Source organism: Hevea brasiliensis, chromosome 5 (assembly GCF_030052815.1).
Source record: "Hevea brasiliensis isolate MT/VB/25A 57/8 chromosome 5, ASM3005281v1, whole genome shotgun sequence".
NCBI lineage: Eukaryota > Viridiplantae > Streptophyta > Magnoliopsida > Malpighiales > Euphorbiaceae > Hevea > Hevea brasiliensis.
Window position 1 is genome coordinate 113,349,014 of NC_079497.1, and position 18,798 is coordinate 113,367,811.

General features: G+C 34.5%; 3 protein-coding genes across 5 annotated transcripts; 2 read left to right on the forward strand and 1 right to left on the reverse strand.

Moving 5' to 3' along the window:
- Positions 1-474: 474 nt before the first annotated feature.
- On the forward strand, positions 475-10,711 carry LOC110646705 (uncharacterized). 3 transcript variants are annotated; one of them, XM_058147473.1, is made up of 9 exons: positions 475-784; positions 1,084-1,225; positions 2,431-2,463; positions 2,563-2,640; positions 2,853-2,893; positions 9,934-10,035; positions 10,124-10,384; positions 10,464-10,505; positions 10,596-10,692. In XM_058147473.1, exons 2-6 carry the CDS (start codon positions 1,143-1,145, stop codon positions 10,032-10,034), a joined length of 336 nt encoding a protein of 111 aa, XP_058003456.1. In that variant the 5' UTR covers positions 475-784; positions 1,084-1,142; the 3' UTR covers position 10,035; positions 10,124-10,384; positions 10,464-10,505; positions 10,596-10,692. The 3 variants fall into 3 exon arrangements, with proteins under 3 accessions (XP_058003456.1, XP_058003453.1, XP_058003454.1); XM_058147470.1 differs by adding an exon at positions 1,344-1,431 and having other exon boundaries at positions 501-1,225; XM_058147471.1 differs by adding an exon at positions 1,344-1,431 and having other exon boundaries at positions 501-1,225; positions 10,124-10,505; positions 10,596-10,711.
- A 233-nt stretch (positions 10,712-10,944) lies between these two features.
- Positions 10,945-12,837, reverse strand: LOC110646704 (alpha carbonic anhydrase 7). Its single transcript, XM_021800230.2, has 7 exons — positions 12,617-12,837; positions 12,315-12,538; positions 12,064-12,173; positions 11,844-11,958; positions 11,577-11,741; positions 11,417-11,470; positions 10,945-11,276 (listed from the first exon to the last, which is right to left on the reverse strand). The coding sequence occupies exons 1-7, from the start codon at positions 12,714-12,716 to the stop codon at positions 11,202-11,204; spliced, it is 843 nt and encodes a 280-aa protein (XP_021655922.2). The 5' UTR covers positions 12,717-12,837; the 3' UTR covers positions 10,945-11,201.
- A 3,817-nt stretch (positions 12,838-16,654) lies between these two features.
- Positions 16,655-17,548, forward strand: LOC110650636 (uncharacterized). Its single transcript, XM_021805698.2, has one exon. It carries the CDS (start codon positions 16,655-16,657, stop codon positions 17,546-17,548), a length of 894 nt encoding a protein of 297 aa, XP_021661390.2.
- Positions 17,549-18,798: the final 1,250 nt, after the last annotated feature.

An 18,798-nucleotide genomic window follows, 5' to 3' on the forward strand; every position in this document is an offset into this window, starting at 1 on the left:
CGGTGGCGCTGCAAAGTGTTTGTGTGGCCACGGCCGCTGCAAGCATGAACAATTTTTGAGCTGCCAGAAGTAAACTCAGTTACTAATTTTTTTTAATATTTATTGTCTGAATATATTTATTAATTTTCACTTATTAAAATTAAATTTAAAAATATTTTTAATAAATTTTATAAAAAACAAAATTATGATATAAAATTTTTTTATCAATCCAACGTATTTTGTTGGCTTTACTTGATGGTTCTATCTTAGGATTCATGATTTGGTGTCGTTGATTAGTTGGGCTACGTTGGAGTAAGTCTCCAGTTGAAAGGCCTATTAGTGGACTCAATCAAAGGGAATTGTTCATTGTGTGCTTATCTGATATAGGCCCGGATAAAGACAATGGATGGCCTTCGCGCTTTTTTGAGTTTTGAACCAAACCCCAAGATAATCTTCTGTTGTGGGTACTGGGCTTCGTTGGAATTGGAATGGACGAATTTATGAAGCCTGTTGGGTTGATTGATGGTCACTCGCCATTCACCATCCGAACAGCCAGGCCACTCCAAAATCATTTAAATTTACACGCCACTTAAAATAATCAGATTGAAAGTTTACATGTTTGAATTGGTTCGACATTAGCAACAAAACACAGATCATTAAGCAGTTCACTTTCATTAACACGCCATGGACTGGGTTGCTGCTTCTGAAGCAACAGCTAGTTACCATATGCGCAGGAAAATTCGGATAATGTTAATTTACTTTCCACACACATGAAGATGGTGTGTCGTATCGTCATCATCTCAAGGTCTGTCGAATCATCATCATCAATAGGAAAATGGGGTGATCTCCGGGGCTCTTGGATCATGGATGTTACTTGTTAGTGATGGTTAATGGAGATAAAAGAGAGGGGATAGGGGTTAACGTGTAATTGTATTAAAATTTCGGCCTTGATGTTTTTCTTTGGTGGGCTTTCTTCTTGTTTCCTCTTGTCCCCATGATCAGGCCTCCTCCTGCAAACGCCACTGTCAACTTTCGATTTACCCGACTTTGGGTCCATTTTTTTATTTTGTATCGGAATGGGAATTAAGAATAGTTTGATTTCAGGTAAAATTAAAAGACTAAAACTTGAGGAATCTAGATAGATTCTGCAGAAGCTGGAGATCATGGAGAATGGTTTCGAGCCTGGGATGTCAAATTTTCGCCATGAAGATGTGTCTCCACTGGATCTGGGACTTGGGCATTTCGGGTATGCTTCAATCTCTTCACTTTTAATCAGTCAAGATTTAGAACTTTCTAATTTTCCTTGTTTTCCCTTCATGTTAGCTTTGGAGTTGGAATTTATTTATTTAATTTTTTTTAATTAGTTGCTCGCACTATAGAAGGAGATGTAAGATCAGAGCACCCTGTTGTGATGAGATATTTGATTGCAGGCATTGCCATAACGAATCAAAGGTTGGCTCTTTGTTTTTTGGTTTTTTTTTTTTTTAATAAGTTTTAAAGCTTAAAGTCAATGCTGTTTTGAATAAAACTCTCTGGAAGTTAATCCCTTGATCGTCATGACGTTCCTCGCCACGAATTGAAAAGGGTTAGTCATTAATTTCTCTCCTGTTTTAAACTTATTTTAGCATCAAATAATTATGAATTTCGGTAATTTATTTCACATATTCTTCTGTTTTGATAGGAGAAAATATGAGAATAAATGGAAAAAAAGCATTTTCTAAAACATTATAAAAAATATTTTTTTGTTATTTAATTATAATATTAAATTAATGATATATATTTTATATTTTTATGTATATATAAGTGTTTTCGTATTTTAATAAAATTATCAAAATCTATAAAATGAAAAATGACTTCTTATTTTAAGAGGAAGCTATTTTTCTTGAAAAAGACTTTATTTTCCCTTTCATCGGCAAAATATTTTCCTTTGAAACAAACGGAGTCTAGTCTTAGGTGTATTTTATTTCATTTTTCTTTAGCTGTCCTTCTCTTGGGATCTGGACTGGAGTTCACCATAAATTATCTTATAGTTGCATTTTTCTCACTTTCAAAATGATATTTGAATGTTTGGTGTCATGAAAAAGAGTAACATGTTCTATCACAATATACAACTTTGTTCTTTTCTTCTTTAAAAATGATTTTGGATAATGCTCAGATCTTATCATTTATTTTTCTATTGGCATATTGTGGATATCTGAGTTTTCCCTTCTTTCTTTTCCATTGCCTGTTTATTTCCTCCCCACCCTCTTTCCATTGAATAAGCTATACAATGGAGTAGTTATTCCTTTCCTTATCAAATCCCATGGAATTTCAAAGTTTTTACTGTTGGCTGCCCCCCTTGAGGTCTTGCCTGTTGTTTTTCATTTTGAAGTTCTTTGATTTCTTTATTTAAAACAGTATAATCCAATAAAGCACTAATTCATTGGTCTACTGTATTACTATGTATTTCAGGTCATCTGTTCGTTGTGTGGCACAGAACAAGATGTAGGTTTGTTCCCTCCTTACAAATTAACTAGAATAGCAATATTGCCAGGAAATTGAGTAACAGGAATGGGGTCTTAATTTTTCTTGATGCTTCCTCAGGTTCAACAGCACTGCATCCAGTGCGGGGTTTGCATGGGGAATTACTTTTGCTCCAAATGCAACTTCTGTGATGATGATGTAAGCCTCTGAGCACAGTTTTTCTGTTGAATATTTTAGCTTTATTTGTGCTCATTCAATGAATGGTTTTAGGTTTCTAAGCAGCAATACCATTGCAATGAATGTGGAATCTGCAGATTTATATCCTTGCACTAATACCTTTTTTTTTTTCTCTTTCAATTATCTAATTTTGTATGCTTTATATTGATCTTTTTGTAATTTTGGTATTGTAGAACTGGAGGGGAGGAGAATTTCTTCCACTGTAAGAGATGTGGTAAGAAGACTCTCAACATGTGAAATTTATACTGGAGAAATTCCTTCTTTCGGTGGTTGCTGCATTACCTTTATTACTAAATGGCATTATTTTCATTCTAGGATGTGTTACATATTATAGGAAGAAGTTTAGGAATAAAAAGAGGGGAAAGGCTGTTGTAACTGAAGGAGAGTAGCTGATGGCAGTTATAGAAGTCAATAAACAGCTAGAATTGATTAGCTGGAATTGATTAGTAAATAGCTGGAACTGATTAGATAAGCAGTTACAACTGCTAAAGTGTATAAAACTGGGGAGTTACTTTGTAATTGCATAACTGAAATTTCAGAAATAATATTCTTCTTTTCCTCTCTAATTTTCTCCCTAATTCTTCTTTCTTCCGATCCTCTTTCTTACTTCTTCTTTCTCAGTTACTTCTTCTTCTTCTATTCTCCTAATTTCTCTTGTTAGGGATCCAAAACCCTAACATTTGGTATCAGAGCTGGTACGTGGTGGGATTGATTCAATTGTTGATTCTTGTGAGTTGGAAATATGACTAGATCTGTAGTGGTGAGTTCTGAGATGGTCAAGATTGCTGAACTAGAGGAGAAAATGCGAGATCTCCAAGAGGAGACTCGAGGAATGAAGGAGGAGGCAAAGAAAACTTCTATGGAACTTAATTCTTTCAGGGAGGAATTTCGGGCTTTCATGAGCATTATGATGGAGGATAAAAACAAAGAAAAAGGAAAGGAAATTTGTAGCAATGATGAGGACAGACTTGGAGTGCATGAAAACAGGGGGCTGTTGGACAGATCTGGAGTGCATGAAAATAGGGGGCTGTTACCCATTCCTTCTCAAGGTAATTCTAGAAACTCTGATAATTCTTTTAGTTATGAGGGATCAAACCCTTATTTGCCTAAGATTGAATTGATGACTTTTGATGGAAATAATCCTAGGGTTTGGATTAGGAAATGTGTTAAATATTTTGATGTGTATGGAGTGCCAAAGGATAAAAGGATTGGGATTGCTAGTCTGTTTTTAACTGATAAGGCAGATGCATGGTTTCATAATTGGAATAGGGAAAAGAGTCATTCTTGGAAGGAATTTGAGCAGAGTATTTGTGAGAGGTTTGGGGACCAAGGGTTACAAGATATTATTGAGGAATTTATGAAGTTAAGGCAGGAGGGGATTGTGGATGAATATCAAGATACTTTTGAGTATCTAAGGATTAGAATGTAGAGAGTTATGCCAGATTTGGGGGAATCCTATTTTCTTTCAGGATTTATTGGGGGTTTGAAGGATGAGGTGAGACTTATGGTAAGAATGATGAAACCAACCACTCTTTCTCAAGCAATTGAGGTTGCTAGACTGCAAGAGCAGCTTTTGGATAATACCTGAAGGTACAAAGGTCCTGCTAAGAATTCTTATACCACTGCAAGTTTTAGACCTAATTCTTACAGCAATCCTAACAATAGCAATTTTGGCAATAACTTCAGTTTTACAAATGCTAGCCAACCCAACCAAAATTCTAGACCTAGTCAGCTATACTCTTACCCTCCAAGACCACCTCTTGTTAATTCTCTTCTTAAGCCAAATTTTTCTTTGAACAAAACAATTACTAGCAGTACTACCTCTGTTGTAACAGCCAATTCTTCAATCAACAAACCTTCCAATCAACCTAATTCAACTACTAAAACCAACCCAAGACCTTGTTACAAGTGTGGGGAGAAGTTTGTACTTGGGCACCTATGTAAACCTAAGACTGCAATGGATATGCAGATTGAGGAATTAGAAGGGGAAAATGAGGAAGAAGGTTTGAATATGTTAGAGGAATCACAGGAGTTGGAAAATATGGGAGAACCTATGCTATCAATATATGCTGTGGAAGGGAAGCAAGGGAATGAAACTATTAAAGCCTTGGGGAAGCATAGAAGTAGACAGCTGGTGATTCTTATTGACACAGGGAGTACTAATAGCTTCTTGGATAGGAAAGTTGCTGAGGAATTGAAGCCACCAATGGTGGAAATACCAGCTGCCCATATTTCTGTTGCTGATGGGAGGAAAATTACTTGTGAACACAAATGTCAACACTTTTCTTGGCAGATGCAGTCTCATCATTTCAATTTTGACTTGAGGATTCTGCAGTTGGGAAGTTTCGATATGATTTTAGGGGTTGATTAGCTTAAAAGTTTTAATCCAATTTTGTTTGATTTTAAGGCTTCAAGGGTCCTATTAAGTGGTTATGGGAAACCAATTGTTTTACAAGGGCTGAATGATTACTCTTCAGGATCTATTCTGAAATCCTGTGATACTATTTCTGAATAACTTCAAAAAGGAGGGGCTGATCTTTGAACAAAACAATTACTAGCAGTACTACCTCTGTTGTAACAGCCAATTCTTCAATCAACAAACCTTCCAATCAACCTAATTCAACTACTAAAACCAACCCAAGACCTTGTTACAAGTGTGGGGAGAAGTTTGTACTTGGGCACCTATGTAAACCTAAGACTGCAATGGATATGCAGATTGAGGAATTAGAAGGGGAAAATGAGGAAGAAGGTTTGAATATGTTAGAGGAATCACAGGAGTTGGAAAATATGGGAGAACCTATGCTATCAATATATGCTGTGGAAGGGAAGCAAGGGAATGAAACTATTAAAGCCTTGGGGAAGCATAGAAGTAGACAGCTGGTGATTCTTATTGACACAGGGAGTACTAATAGCTTATTGGATAGGAAAGTTGCTGAGGAATTGAAGCTGCCAATGGTGGAAATACCAGCTGCCCATATTTCTGTTGCTGATGGGAGGAAAATTACTTGTGAACACAAATGTCAACACTTTTCTTGGCAGATGCAGTCTCATCATTTCAATTTTGACTTGAGGATTCTGCAGTTGGGAAGTTTCGATATGATTTTAGGGGTTGATTAGCTTAAAAGTTTTAATCCAATTTTGTTTGATTTTAAGGCTTCAAGGGTTCTATTAAGTGATTATGGGAAACCAATTGTTTTACAAGGGCTGAATGATTACTCTTCAGGATCTATTCTGAAATCCTGTGATACTATTTCTGAATTACTTCAAAAAGGAGGGGCTGATCTTTGAACAAAACAATTACTAGCAGTACTACCTCTGTTGTAACAGCCAATTCTTCAATCAACAAACCTTCCAATCAACCTAATTCAACTACTAAAACCAACCCAAGACCTTGTTACAAGTGTGGGGAGAAGTTTGTACTTGGGCACCTATGTAAACCTAAGACTGCAATGGATATGCAGATTGAGGAATTAGAAGGGGAAAATGAGGAAGAAGGTTTGAATATGTTAGAGGAATCACAGGAGTTGGAAAATATGGGAGAACCTATGCTATCAATATATGCTGTGGAAGGGAAGCAAGGGAATGAAACTATTAAAGCCTTGGGGAAGCATAGAAGTAGACAGCTGGTGATTCTTATTGACACAGGGAGTACTAATAGCTTCTTGGATAGGAAAGTTGCTGAGGAATTGAAGCTGCCAATGGTGGAAATACCAGCTGCCCATATTTCTGTTGCTGATGGGAGGAAAATTACTTGTGAACACAAATGTCAACACTTTTCTTGGCAGATGCAGTCTCATCATTTCAATTTTGACTTGAGGATTCTGCAGTTGGGAAGTTTCGATATGATTTTAGGGGTTGATTAGCTTAAAAGTTTTAATCCAATTTTGTTTGATTTTAAGGCTTCAAGGGTTCTATTAAGTGGTTATGGGAAACCAATTGTTTTACAAGGGCTGAATGATTACTCTTCAGGATCTATTCTGAAATCCTGTGATACTATTTCTGAATTACTTCAAAAAGGAGAGGCTGATTTAGCAACACCTATTTTTTGTGTTTCAGTTTCAGAAAGTGAGCAAAATGATTCTGTTGTTAATGCAGTAGCAGTGCATGTGGGTGAGGGTTTAGAGCAGCTATTGCAAAAGTATCATAGTATCTTTGAGGAATCTCATGGCCTTCCACCATTTAGAAGCCACAATCATGCCATTCCATTGAATTCAACTTCTCAGGCCATTAATGTTAGACCATACAGGTATCCCCATTTTCAGAAAGCTGAAATTGAAAAGTTAGTTTCTAATATGCTACAATCTCATATCATTCAGCCTAGTACTAGCCCATATTCTTCTCCGGTCCTTCTAGTGAAGAAAAAAGATGGGACATGGAGATTTTGTGTTGATTATAGGAAATTGAATGATCAAACAATCAAGGATAAGTTTCCTATTCCTATTATTGATGATCTACTGGATGAATTGCATGGAGCTTGTGTTTTTTCCAAGAATGCATATTCCAGACATACCCAAAACTGCATTCAGAACTCACCAAGGCCATTATGAGTTTACTATGATGCCTTTTGGGCTTACCAATGCCCCAGCAACCTTCTAGGCATTGATGAACCACATATTTCAGCCTTATTTGAGAAAGTTTGTTCTGGTTTTTTTTGATGATATTTTAGTCTACAGCCATAATATGGAGACACATTTGCAGCACCTAGAAGTGGTGTTTAAGATTCTTCAAGAGCAGCAATTATATGCAAAAATGTCTAAATGTTCTTTTGGAAAGACTGAAGTGGAGTATTTGGGTTATATAATTTCAGGGGAAGGGGTAGTAACAGATCCAAAGAAAGTGCAGGCCATGATTACTTGGCCAACCCCTATTTCTGTTAAGGAATTGAGGAGTTTTTTGGGGCTCACTGGCTACTATCGAAAGTTTATAAGGAACTATGGTATCATCAGTAAACCCTTGACAGATTTATTGAAGAAGGATGCTTTCCAATGGGGTCCAGCAGCTCAAGAAGCCTTTAACAGGCTCAGGCAGGCTATAACTGAAGCTCCTGTTCTTGCTTTGCCGGATTTCGCAAAAAACTTTGTTATTGAGACTGATGCTAGCAACTGGGGAATGGGTGCAGTATTGCAACAGGAGAATCATCCTATTGCTTTTATTTCTAAAGCTTTTGGACCTAGATCACAGACCCTATCTGTGTATGAAAAGGAGCTTTTGGCCATTACCTTTGCTGTCTCTAAATGGAGACATTACTTGGAGCAAGGTCAATTCTTCATAAAAACTGACCATGAGAGTATCAAGCATCTTTTAGAGCAAAGGTTACATACTAGATTACAGCTGAGGGGAATTTCAAAATTATTGGGCCTTGATTATAAAATTCTCTATAGAAAAGGAGTTGAAAATAAAGTGGCCGATGCCTTATCTAGAAGGCCTGATAGGACAGTTCAGCAAGTCAATGTATTGCAGTTGTCCAATTCTTCTGTTACACCAACTAGGATGTCCAATTTGGTTCATAGTTATGAGGGTGATGAGAAAGCATTAGAGTTGCAAAGAACTCTTTCATTGGATCCTAATGCATATTCTGGTTATAGGTTGAAAAATGGACTGATCCATTATAAGGATAGAATGTATGTGGGGGCTGCTACAGTTTTGAGGTAGAATTTATTGGCACTTTATCACAGCACTGCAGTTGGGGGACATTCAAGGGTGCATGCTACTCACATGAGGTTGAAAAAACATTTTTTTTGGCCTGGTATGTTGACTGATGTTATGCAGTATATCAACACTTGTGATACTTGTGCTAGGTGCAAATTTGAGCATTGTGCTTCCCCTGGTTTATTGCAACCATTGGAGATTCCTACTCAACCTTGGCAACAAATTTCTATGGATTTCATAGAGTATTTGCCAAAATCAAATTGGAAAGATACTATTCTAGTAGTTATTTGCATATTGACAAAATATGCCCATTTCGTTCCCTTAACACATCCATTTACAGCTTCTTCAGTAGCCAAAATTTTTATGGATTCTGTGTTTAAACATCACGGCATTCCTCAATCTATTATTTCAGATAGAGACAAAATTTTCACTAGTCTCTTTTGGAAGGATCTCTTTAAATCTTTGGGGGTTACACTTGCTTTTAGCACAGCATATCACCCTCAAACTGATGGGCAGTCTGAAAGATTAAATCAGTGCTTGGAGGCCTATTTGAGATGCATGTGTCACTTGCAACCTTCTTCTTGGAGTAAATGGCTTTCGTTAGCAGAATGGTGGTACAACTCTTCTCATCATAGTGCAATTAAGATGTCCCCTTTTGAAGCTCTTTATGGGTATTCTTCTCCATTTCTGCCAGTAATTCCATCAGAGTTGCCTACTGTTGGTGCTGTAGCTGAATATTTGGAACAGCGGCAACATATGAATTCTATTCTTAAGGAAAATTTGTCATTTGCACAACAGAGAATGAAGCATCAAGCCGATAAAAAGAGAAGTGAAAGGGAGTTTGCTGTGGGAGATTGGGTCTATTTGAAACTTCAGCCTTACAGGCAATCTTCTATTGCCCTTAGGACTTCATTGAAGCTTGCTGCCAAGTATTATGGTCCATATCTAGTGTTGGAAAGGGTTGGCTCAGTGGCCTACAGATTGCAGTTGCCACCTAGTTCCTCTATACACCCTGTCTTCCATGTTTCTCTTTTAAAGAGGAAACTAGGAGATAAAGTAACCCCTTTGACGGAATTACCAACAATGATAGAGGAAAGGGTTATTGTTGCTCCTGAGAAGGTTTTACAGACAAGAGTTATTACAAGAGACAAGCAGCATGTGCTTCAAGGCCTCATTAAATGGGCTAATCTACCTGCTGAAGATGCTACTTGGGAAGATCAAGCTTCTCTCTCAATTTCCTGAATTTTCACATTCTTAGGGACAAGAATGTGGTAATGGGAGAGGTATTGTTACATATTATAGGAAGAAGTTTAGGAATAAAAAGGGGGGAAAGGCTGTTGTAACTGAAGGAGAGTAGCTGATGGCAGTTATAGAAGTCAATAAACAGCTGGAATTGATTAGCTGGAATTGATTAGTAAACAGCTGGAACTGATTAGATAAGCAGTTACAACTGCTAAAGTGTATAAAACTGGGGAGTTACTTTGTAATTGCATAACTGAAATTTCAGAAATAATATTCTTCTTTTTCTCTCTAATTTTCTCCCTAATTCTTCTTTCTTCCGATCCTCTTTCTTACTTCTTCTATTCTCCTAATTTCTCTTGTCAGGGATCCAAAACCCTAACAGGATGTTGCTCTTCAATCTTGTTGAAGGATTCACACAACTGTGTGGAAAGAGCAATGGATCACAATTGCCCTGTTTGCTTTGAGGTAAATTTAAGAATTCAAAGAGCATCAACAGAAGTAGGCTGATGCTAATTCAGTTTTACATTTTACTTACCCTTTTTCCCTGGCACAGTTTCTCTTTGACACAACGAAAGACATTACTGTCTTACCTTGTGGATACACGATACATCTGGAATGCGCTAAAGAGATGAAGCGGCATTTCCAGTAAGTTTCTGGGAACGATAATGGTCATGTGCCATTTTGTGCAAACTATTACAGTAACTTTTTTGGTACCTGGTTTTTATATGGAGAGTGTTCTTAGAGGTATGCATGTCTGGTTTGCTCAAAATCATATTGCGCTATGTCTCGTGTGTGGGAAAAACTAGATCAAGAGGTATGCCTACTATAGTAAAAATGAATTTGATTTTAAATAAATCATTTTGTGCTTGTTCCTGATGGAGCCTTGTATACAGGTTGCTTCAACGCCTATGCCTCAAATGTATCAAAATAAGATGGTAAAGATGAGGATTTACATTTCTACAAGTTTCACAAAAATCAAATTTTAATTCTTCAAGTAGTCATGTTTCCTCTCAATCATTGGTTAGGTTTGGATTCTTTGCAATGACTGTGGGGAAACATCGGAAGTGATTTTCCATATTGTAGCACAGAAGTGTCTAAGGTGCAATTCATACAATACAAGACAGACACAAGGAGGTCCTACATCTTGTTCATCAGGGTTTGAAGAGATGGTGAGATGAGTAGCTTCTGATTAACAGTTAGTTCTTGAAATCTCCTTTACAATTGAAAATGTTATGAAATAAGGAGATTTCAATGTAGTCTATCAGGGTTTGAAGAGATGGTGAGATGAGTAGCTTCTGATTAACAGTTAGTTCTTGAAGGATCCTCTAGAATTAAAAATGTCATGGAAAAAAGGAGATTTCACAGTAGTCCATGGAAGAGGAACTGGAGTTTTTATTCTTCAATCCTACCAAATTATTCATCAGTATGAAAAATTCTTACCTGCTACCTACCGAGTGTATGATTTAATTTATACATATAATTAATAAAAAATTAATAATAAAATTTGTCCTATTTTTAAATAGGATGCATGATGATTTTAAATAATGTGTTTATTTTTAATTGAAGAGATGTATACACAGAAAACCATCATAAAAAAAAAATAAAATTGAATGATTGCATATTGCTGATGATTAATCCTCTGCTCCATAGAGCTTGATCTCTCGTTTATTGAGTGGTTGAACTGGTCTTGCATTTCTTGCTGCATACTGCAAATTTAGTTGATCACCAGAGGTTAGAGATGCTTAAATTTTGCTCATTCTCTTCATCCATAGCAGTGTTTTAAAAAAAAAAAACAGAAAAAAAGAAAAATCAAACACTTGTAAATTCACCAGCTCTGATCACTTACATCATGGACGGCATCTCTGAGAGCTTTAACTTGGCCTTCTGAAACAGTCCTTATCTGGGTCAAGTTCAAAAATTAAGGATTTTTTATTTTGAAGCCAAGAAATCAAAGTAAATTAGGTTAGTGATTGTGGGTTATATTATATACATATATACACATATACCTTCTTGCTTATGGTCCAAATAACACCTTCAGTGCAAGGAGGAACAGTGAGGGAACCCAAATATCTGTAATATTGCTTGACATCCAACTTTATCTCGCTTGGATCGACCACTCCCATGTGTCTCTCTTGTTTGCGATCATTCATGTCCTTAATATCTCTCAGCAACTGAAGAAACAGGAGAATAACATTTAAGAAATTATAAGTTACTCCAATTAGACCTGAACCAATCTAACAGGTTGTTTATTTATTTATATTATATTATATTACCTTGGAGAGGAAAGCATCGGGTGGACCAATCTTGTATAGTTGACCAACGACAGTAATGTTGTATTTCCCATTGGGGTCTGTGTTTATATGAACCATGTGAAGTTCCATATCATACCTAACAGGAATTTACCAAAAATAAGACAATTTTGATAAAGTTGTAAAGAAAATAGACCCACTTCGTCACTATTATTGTTAATTTAATTATTGAGAGACAACAGACCTCCTGCCATTGATGGAGTGCTCAGAAGGAGAGTGCCAATGGCATTGTTGGAGAAAATACTCGTTCCCATTTATCTCTATTGATCCAGCCTTGTGTTCCCCCCACTGCAGCTGCATTTATGGATAGGCATTCATTTTATTTTTAAGATTATATGGTCTCAAATTTAAATCTCTACCAGAATCAAATTAAACAAAAGCAAGCTTCATTAATATCGTGATAAATTTCAGAAATGAAGAGTTTGATTTCCATACTGAAATATCATGGCCTCGATTCTTGAGTATAGAATAAGAAGGCTTGTAATTCCTCTTGAGTCCTCCAGAATTTCTGATAACCTTAACTCTTCGATTAGACATATCAATGGGAGATTGCAAATTTCCAGACTTGCAAGAAGCCCAGTCTTTTTTAAGCTCTCCCCAGTGTTCTGGTCCTTTCTTACTTCCTGGAGCATAATCGAACTCTCTCTCATCCTCCACCTCTGCATCACATAATAATTAATATCTCTATATAATTTAACAAATAACAAAAGTAATTAAGTTGTTGAATAAATTATTACCAACTTGATGATCTTCAGCTGCAAGTGATGCTAGATATGAAAAAAGGAGGACAAAGATTAGACTAGCAGAAAAGAACAGGTATGATCGCTGTTGCTTCATGTTTTGATAAAAAAAGAGAGAGATTTAGAACCAGCAGGAAGATTGGAAAATATTTTTGTTGGAGACGTTTTGGCCTGAGATGTGTATATATAATAATAACGTAAGGCGTGTATGCAGAGAAGATGAGCTGCCAAGAACCTTCATCTTCTTTTGTTCTTTTTTCACCTATAATTATATTCTTGGATTCAAACTGTTCCTGTGCAAACGTCAAGAATCAAAAATAAATAAACAAATACGTCTGTGGACACCAAGCTCCTACGAATTGGGATTGGCAGCTAGTTGTCTATACTTTTTTTAGAGCAAAAAGATGATTTACATTCATCAATGACAACCATATAACTTAATAGGATTGTGGACACCATAATTTATTTATTTTAAGTTGAAAAAAATTTGTTAAAAATGGAGTTGTTATACTTAAAATGGAGAAAACGAGTAAACATATAAAGAAAGAAAATAGGTCTTGGATTGTCTTATTTTAAATTTGTTTGAAAAGTGAAGACTTTAATTAGTTGGAGAATTAGGTGTGTGATTGAATTTCTGTTTCTGTTTGTATTACTCTCTCTTCATTATTCTTTTCCTATTATGGTCACACAATTTTTCACTTATTCTCTCTATTTTTTATCTTTTCATATAAAAAAAATATAAATTATTTACACAAAAAGAATAATTCCCCTAAATTTCTAAGAAATCAATACAATAATGCAAGAAAATTATTTTTTAATAGAAAAAATATAAAAAAATTCAGAAAATTGAATAAAAATATTTGAACAAGTTCAAAAAAAATGCAAATTCAAATTATTTATAAATAATAAAATTTTTATTTTCATTCAAAAATATGATTTTCAAAATATAAGTGTTAATTAACTAATTCTTTAAAATAGAGAGACTAAATAATAATATTTTTAAAATATAAGATTTAAATATTTAATTTTATTAAAAAAAAATGATTAAATAATAATTTAATTAATTTACATTAAAATTTATTGTGTAACATAAAATTAGAGAAATTAAATAGTTTAATAAAAGTAAAATAAATAAATAATATTTTTAAATATAAAAATTAAATAATTAATTTTATAAATAATACTTTTTTTCTATTTATTTTAAAATAAAAAATTCCCAGCGTCTTTTAAAAGGGCAGTGTTGAATTCAGCAGTAAAAAGTTCAAACGCAACGTATAAGTGGAATTGAAAAGAATTTTTTTTCCTTTTAATTTTCGTTAATTTGACCTGTAATAGTCAAGGAAGTATAATTTCCGAAGAATTCTTTAAATTTTCAAGAGTACTTGAAGGGAAATTTTAAACCCATTTGTTTTATGAAAAATATTTTTAAAATTTTTTTAATATTTAAATACTAAAATCATTGATGTGTGAAAAATATTTTTTTATTAAAATAAAAATTAAATTATTTTTTTAATAAAGAAAATTATTTTTTATTTTTTAAATTTTAATAATTTTATAAAAATATATAAATATTTATATATGTCTAAGATAAATATATAATATTAATTTAATATTACAATTAAATAATAAATCTATAAAAAAATATATTTTTTATAAATAAATTCTTTTTTATAAAATAAATGGAGGTTTATATATAGATAATGTTTACATTCTTTTTTAGAATTGTAATTTAGAAAAATAAATTTAAAATATATTAATTAAAATATATTTAAAATTAAATTTTTTTTATTTATATTATGAAAGTATTAAAATAATAAAATAATTTCCTTCAAGTTATTTTTTAAAATAATTTAAAATAATATATTTTTATAAAAATAATATTAGCCTGCAACCACCATAGCGAATGAGATATTTAAATAACTCTGCTATCATCAACTATAAATTTATACCAAAAAAGTATAAATATTTTAAGAGAAATGAAATATGTTTGCTTGCAACCTTATCTAGTTATTTAAAAAATATTAAAATTTAATAAAAATAAAAATTATAAAATAAATATATTTTAATATAAGATATTCAATGAATGGAAGGTACGGTAAATAAAAAAGACACGTGATTTTGGTTGAATAATTTTACGCGCATATTTGTACTGTGCGTTCAAATCACAAAAGTTTAGCCAACAAATTTGACTTCTGTTCTAAAATTTTAAAGCTTCTGTCTGTACGGACAATAATGAATTATAAAAAATTGTATAAATAATTATTGTATTTAAAATAAATTATAATAAATTTATAATAATTTTAGATCAAATAAATTTTAAAATAATAAATAAAAAATGAATGACAACAGTGATGAATGTATTATGATTCTTCATTTCCTCACCTTTTACCAAGAGTGGAGGATATAAGAATTGCAACATTGATGTTTTAACTGGGGAGAATATTTAATTCAATAATTATGATTAAATTTTTAATTAATAATAAAAAATTAATGATAAAAGAGCTAAAAACTAGGATTTTTCAACTGGGTCATGTTCATTTGTCATTCATAATCGCATATCAGATTAATTAGCAGGCATGTATTAGATGGCGAGCTAGCTAGGCCAATTAAATTAGGAAGAAATTCATGAGCAGACACGTTTTGCTTGCTAAGCTTCCAAAGAATCCTAACCACCGACTTTAGAACCATCTGGACTCCAACTAAGATCTAATTAAGAAGGGAAAAATAAATAAAAGTCTATTGTAATATAATAAGGAAGCTGTTCTTGTTCTTATCATGGCTGGCTGGCTTCACTTTTGCCATGAACAGGAGAATGGTGATAAATGGAGGTGATCTACTGATCTCCCCGGGGCAGCAATTCATTGTCTCTGCTGTCTGCGATACAAAGCTAGCAAAAACTGAACTTGGAGGTGAAGGAAAATTCAAAGCTGGATTTGCTGAGCCTGATATAAATAACTATCACAACATTCCAATGCAATCATTTGGAGTTTATGTCACTAGTCAAGATATGGGGCTCCTTGAAAAACCCTTACAAGGGCCTTTTGCATGTAGAATTATAAAACCTTAAATTCTACCATATAGCATGTAGAATTTTTTAGGCAGCTGTCATTAATTGCATTGATTTCTATTATCATTGCCATTATGATAGAAAATATATTCTATTATCAAAATTGCAAATTGCTTACCATGGAATAGTTGTTTTAATTTAATAGTTTTTGGTATTAAAGTAATGTAATAAATTTATAATTTTGTGATGTTTTGCAAATGAAATTTTATGACACTTTGTTAATTATGTATTGTTCTATTGGTGTGATATTATGTATTACAGGTGCGCAACCTATTTCAAAGAGAGGGGATGAAAGGGGAAAAAGAAAGCGTAAAGCACATCAAGGTAGAAAAGTTGATGGAAGTAGAATAAAATCAGTTAATGATGGGGGTAGTAATTCAGTTAAACAGATTGATTTACATGCTGGCCAGGGTAAAAATGAGGGAGATCTTGATGATGGCTTAGTTAATGAGCCTGAATTTGATGTTGGGCAGTGTGACAATGAGGAACCTGTGTTGGGTACATTTGATGGGTTAGATTCATTAAATTTGGAGAAAGGAAATCAAAATTACTGTAACTATGATTTTGATTCTTATATCCAGGAAAATCTTGGTAATAGTGAAGTTGGATATTTCAATGATAATTTGGGAAGGGAAAATGAAGATGTTGAAAATGTGGTTGATAATGATGGAGGGTTGGGGCAAGAAGAAGCTGTAGGGGTTGATAATGATGGAGATAATTTGGGAAGGTAAAATGAAGATGTTGAAAATGTGGTTAATAATGATGGAGGGTTGGAGCAAGAAGAAGTTGTAGGGTTTGATAATGATGGAGAGTTAGAGTTGGTTGATGAAGAATATAACATGGAGACAGGTGATGAAGATGTCCAAACTGTCTTACAAGAGATTGGAGATGGGCCAGTTGGGGGTAGACCAAGGGGCAGTGGTAAAAGGGTTCATAGTTAGGGTACAAATTCTGATGTGAATGTGCAAATGAGTGATGAGGAATCAGATTATGCACCTTCTGATGATCTATGGACAGATTCTGATTTAGACAAGGAAGGTGGGGTTAGGTACCCTGATTTTAATTCAGAGAGAAATATGCAAGATCCTACTTTCAAAGTAGGTATGCGTTTTAAAAATAAGAATGAATTTAAGGAAGCTTGTAGAACCTATGGTATTAAGAATAGGTTTCAAATTCACTTCCCTAAGAATGATCATCAACGGGTTCTTGCAAAATGCTACAAATCATGTGGATGGAAGATCTATGCAAGCAAAAAGAATCCCAAAGACTCAAATGATCCTACTATGCAGATTAAGAGTGCCAACTTAACACATAATTGTGGAAAAGACTTCAGTAACTTTCATGTGACATCCAAATGGTTAGCTGAAACTTATTTGGAGACTTATAGGATGGATCCACATTGGAGCTTATCAGGGTTAGTACAAAGGGTGAAAGAAGATTGGAGTTTAAGCATAAATAGGATGAAGGCATGGAGGGCCAGAGAATGGGCACAAAAAGCAATAAATGGAAATGAGCAAGAACAATATGGTAGACTTTATGACTATAGAGAGGAGATACTCAGAACCAACCTAGACACTACATTTGAGTTTATCACTGATAGAGGTGTTTTTGAGGGATTGTACATTTGTTTAGGGCCATTGAAAAAGGCATTTAATGCTGGTTGTAGGAATTTGATATGCTTGGATGGATGTTGGCTCAAAGGCACATATGGAGGTCAACTATTATCCGTTGTCACTATTGACCCTAATGATTGCATATTTTCAATTGCATATGCAGTTGTTAAAATAGAAAATGATCAAAACCGGAAATGGTTCCTTGAGCATCTTAAGGATGATATGCAAATGCATAACAGTCATAGCTAGACCTTTATGTCAGACAGATAAAAGGTATGTAAAATTTGTACATTACATTTTTGTTTCATTTGATATTTTGATCACTTTCATTTTTATTCCTAATTTTTATTTGTTTGTGTTTTTTTTTTGTTGTCTTCTTTTGGGGACGGATTCTGTTATGTTTTGTTATGGTGGATGGAATATAGGGTTTGTCACGACCCAACCTATGGGCCGGACCGGCACTAGGACCTGGGCCAGCCTAAAGCCCCCGAGGCCCGTAGTAAGCCTAACTGTTCATTAACCCAACTCTAAGGCCCATTTGGGCCCAATATCAAGAAAACAAACGGACAGAGTCCGACCATAAAATGGACTTTCCAACGGGGAGTTTTCGACTCACCCGACCTGTAAACATAATAAATACTCAATTGGGGAGCTCAGCTCACCCTCCACATACTCCTCAGCATAAAAATAAATGGGAGCTCAGCTCCCTCATCCAATCCATCAACATGCATAGAATATAAGTTTACAGGTCCAAAATAATAATTTAGTTTACAGACCCAAATCAAATAAACATTCCTAACACATGCGAAAATTCTAGGAGTAAATAAAATTACACAAATATTGATAAACAACCTGCGAGGAAAGGAAGCAGGTTAACCTCAAAAATATCCTCCTGTGGCCTGGAAAAATATTGAACAGGAGTGAGCGTTCGACTCAGAGAGTAAAATATCAATTTTAACCATAATCTCTATAACTATCTAGAACTAATGCACCTTGTAGAGTGAAATGCAACATCAACAACATTTTCACATCATAACATCAAAAAGGTAATTTGGAGCACTCACGCACCCTGTAACATCAATCATAATATATGGGAGCTGATCCCCTATACAGCTCTCTTAAATCCAACCTGGTGCCAGCGAAGAACTCAGCTCGGACTTCCACTTAATAACCAAATCGGGGGTCCCAGCGAAGAACTCAAGCCGTGACTACCCCCCGAAGGATCGGTTCCCAGCGAAGAACTCAAGCCGTGACTATCCGTCCTATCCATAGTCCACACCACATCACACGCATGCACACTGCTCCAAATTACCACAACAACACTCATGGCACTTTAACAGTTATCAATGCAACATAAATCGTGCCTAGAGTTTAACTACATAAATATATGCATATAAGTGATGCATGGGCATGCTGAACATATAATAATACCGAAATTACAATTAAAATTAATATTTTACTCACAGACTTGACGGCAATCACTGTGGCGGCTGGGCGGA

Coding starts and splice junctions, on each gene's coding strand:
- LOC110646705 (XM_058147471.1), top strand. CDS start 1,150: ATGGTTTCGAGCCTGGGATGTCAAATTTTCGCCATGAAGATGTGTCTC. Junction 1,226..1,343: donor CTGGGACTTGGGCATTTCGG/GTATGCTTCAAT, acceptor TTTTTTAATTAG/TTGCTCGCACTATAGAAGGA. Junction 2,894..9,933: donor CTTCCACTGTAAGAGATGTG/GTAAGAAGACTC, acceptor TTCTCTTGTCAG/GGATCCAAAACCCTAACAGG.
- LOC110646704 (XM_021800230.2), bottom strand. CDS start 12,716: ATGAAGCAACAGCGATCATACCTGTTCTTTTCTGCTAGTCTAATCTTT. Junction 11,959..12,063: donor CACTCCATCAATGGCAGGAG/GTCTGTTGTCTC, acceptor AATTCCTGTTAG/GTATGATATGGAACTTCACA. Junction 11,742..11,843: donor CCGATGCTTTCCTCTCCAAG/GTAATATAATAT, acceptor CTGTTTCTTCAG/TTGCTGAGAGATATTAAGGA.
- LOC110650636 (XM_021805698.2), top strand. CDS start 16,655: ATGAGTGATGAGGAATCAGATTATGCACCTTCTGATGATCTATGGACA.